The sequence below is a fragment of the Boleophthalmus pectinirostris genome, unplaced genomic scaffold (genome assembly GCF_026225935.1).
Source record: "Boleophthalmus pectinirostris isolate CB_2022bp ecotype Guang Dong unplaced genomic scaffold, ASM2622593v1 HiC_scaffold_11, whole genome shotgun sequence".
Taxonomy (NCBI): Eukaryota; Metazoa; Chordata; class Actinopteri; order Gobiiformes; family Gobiidae; genus Boleophthalmus; species Boleophthalmus pectinirostris.
In genome coordinates, this window is record NW_026570994.1 from 20,804,119 (window position 1) to 20,806,618 (window position 2,500).

General features: G+C 39.6%; 1 protein-coding gene across 1 annotated transcript in view; it reads right to left on the reverse strand.

Annotated features, from left to right (window-relative positions):
• The window catches only part of LOC110165882 (partitioning defective 3 homolog B-like), a 210,806-nt gene that overhangs the window by 68,229 nt on the left and 140,077 nt on the right, over positions 1-2,500 (reverse strand). Inside the window, exon 11 of the mRNA XM_055163690.1 lies at positions 716-901. Coding sequence (XP_055019665.1) covers positions 716-901 — 186 coding nt within the window. The remainder of the gene's footprint in view (positions 1-715; positions 902-2,500) is intronic.

Consider the following 2,500-nt stretch of genomic DNA (forward strand, 5'->3'; position numbering starts at 1 on the left):
GGTTTAAAGTCTTGTTTAAGTCTTGGTTTAGTCCTGGTTTAGTCCTGGTTTAGTCCTGGTTTAGACCCTCCAGAATTCCCTCACTGAGCTGCAGAGGCTGAACTAGCACCGATTCAGTATAACACCTTGTCTCTCCTCCTCCTCTATCGCTCTCTCCTCCCTCCATTCCTCCTGTCCTTCTCGTCCTCTTCTCCTCCTCCTCTTCCTTCCCTCTCTTTCCTCTTCCTCCTCTTCTCCTCCTCCCTCCTCCTCTCTTGTTTATCTCTCCCTTTCTCTCTCCTCCTCTCTCCTCTCTCACTCTTTCCTCCTCTCTCTCTCCTCCTCCTCTCACATGTCCCTCCCCCTCCCCTCCTACTCCTCATCCTCCCCTCTCTCTCTCCTCTTCCTCCCTCTGCACTCCTCTCTCTCTTCTCTCTCCTCCTTTTCTTCTCTCACTCTCTCGCCCCCTCCTCCTCTTTCTCTCTCCTCTTCCTCCTTCTCTCTCCTCCTTCTTTCCTCTCCTCCTCCTATCTCCTCCATCTTTCTCCCTCTCCTCCTCCTCCTTTCTTCTCCTTCTTTCTCCCTCTCCTCCTCCCTGTTTCCCCCCTTCCTGCTGCTCTTTCTCTCCTCTCCTCCACCTCATCTCCTCTCTTTCCTCTACCTCCTCTCTCCTGTCTAATCCTTATTCTCCTCTCTCTCTCCTCCTCCTCTTCCTCCTCCTCCTCTTCTTCCTCACCTTGTAGGCGGCTCCTCCGTGGATGATGGACTTGATGAAGATTCCCAGATCTTCTCCAGTTTCTCTGGACTTGTTTCCCTTCAGACTGACTCCGAGTCCGGCCGATCCCGACTCGTTCAGAGGAACCTCGAACATCAGCTGCTCCCGGCCGTCCTCCGGCGCCAGATGACCCGCCACCTCCCCCTTCTGCGAGAGAAAAACAAACATAAAAATATAAAAATATAAAAATACAAGATGACCCGCCACCTCCCCCTTCTACGAGAAAACAACAAACAAAAACATAAAAATATAAAAATATAAAAATACAAGATGACCCGCCACCTCCCCTTCTGCAGAGAAAAACAAAAAAACATAAAAATAAAAATATAAAAATACAAGATGACCCGCCACCTCCCCTTCTGCGAGAGAAAAAACAAACAAAAAAACATAAAATATAAAATATAAAAATACAAGATGACCCGCCACCTCCCCTTCTGCACGAGAAAAAAAAACAAACAAACATAAAAATATAAAAATACAAGATGACCCGCCACCTCCCCTTCTAAAGAAAAACAAACAAATAAAAAATAAAAATACAAAAATACAAGATGACCCGCCACCTCCCCTTCTACGAGAAAAAACAAACAAAAAAACATAAAAATATAAAAATACAAGATGACCCGCCACCTCCCCCTTCTGCACGAGAAAAAAACAAACAAAAAACATAAAAATATAAAAATATAAAAATACAAATGACCCCCACCTCCCCCTTCTACGAGAAAAAAACACAAAAAAACATAAAAAATATAAAAACAAGATGACCGCCACCTCCCCCTTCTACAAGAAAAAAAAAAAAAAAAACATAAAAATAAAAAATATAAAAATACAAGATGACCCGCCACCTCCCCCTTCTACGAGAAAAAAACAAACAAAAAACATAAAAATATATAAAAATACAAGATGACCCGCCACCTCCCCCTTCTGCACAAGAAAAAAAAACAAAAACATAAAAAATAAAAAAATAAAAAAATACAAGATGACCCCACCCTCCCCTTCTACGAGAAAAAAAACAAACAAAAACATAAAAAATATAAAAAATATAAAAATACAAGATGACCCGCCACCTCCCCCTTCTACGAGAAAAAAAAACAAAAAAACATAAAAATAAAAAAAATATAAAAATACAAGATGACCGCCACCTCCCCCTTCTACGAGAAAAAAAACAAACAAAAAAACATAAAAATAAAAATATAAAAATACAAGATGACCCGCCACCTCCCCCTTCTACGAGAAAAAAAACAAAAAAAAACATAAAAATATAAAAATATAAAAATACAAGATGACCCGCCACCTCCCCCTTCTGCACGAGAAAAAAACAAACAAAAAAACATAAAAATATAAAAATACAAGATGACCCGCCACCTCCCCCTTCTACGAGAAAAAAACAAACAAAAAACATAAAAATATAAAAATACAAGATGACCCGCCACCTCCCCCTTCTGCACGAGAAAAAAACAAACAAAAAAAACATAAAAATATAAAAATATAAAAATACAAGATGACCCGCCACCTCCCCCTTCTGCACGAGAAAAAAAAAACAAACAAAAAAACATAAAATATAAAAATAAAAAATACAAAGATGACCTGCCACCTCCCCCTTCTACGAGAAAAAAAACAAAAAAAAATATAAAAATACAAAAATACAAGATGACCCGCCACCTCCCCCTTCTACGAGAAAAAAAAAACAAAAATACAAAAATATAAAAATATTAAAATACAAGATGACCCGCCACCTCCCCCTTCTAC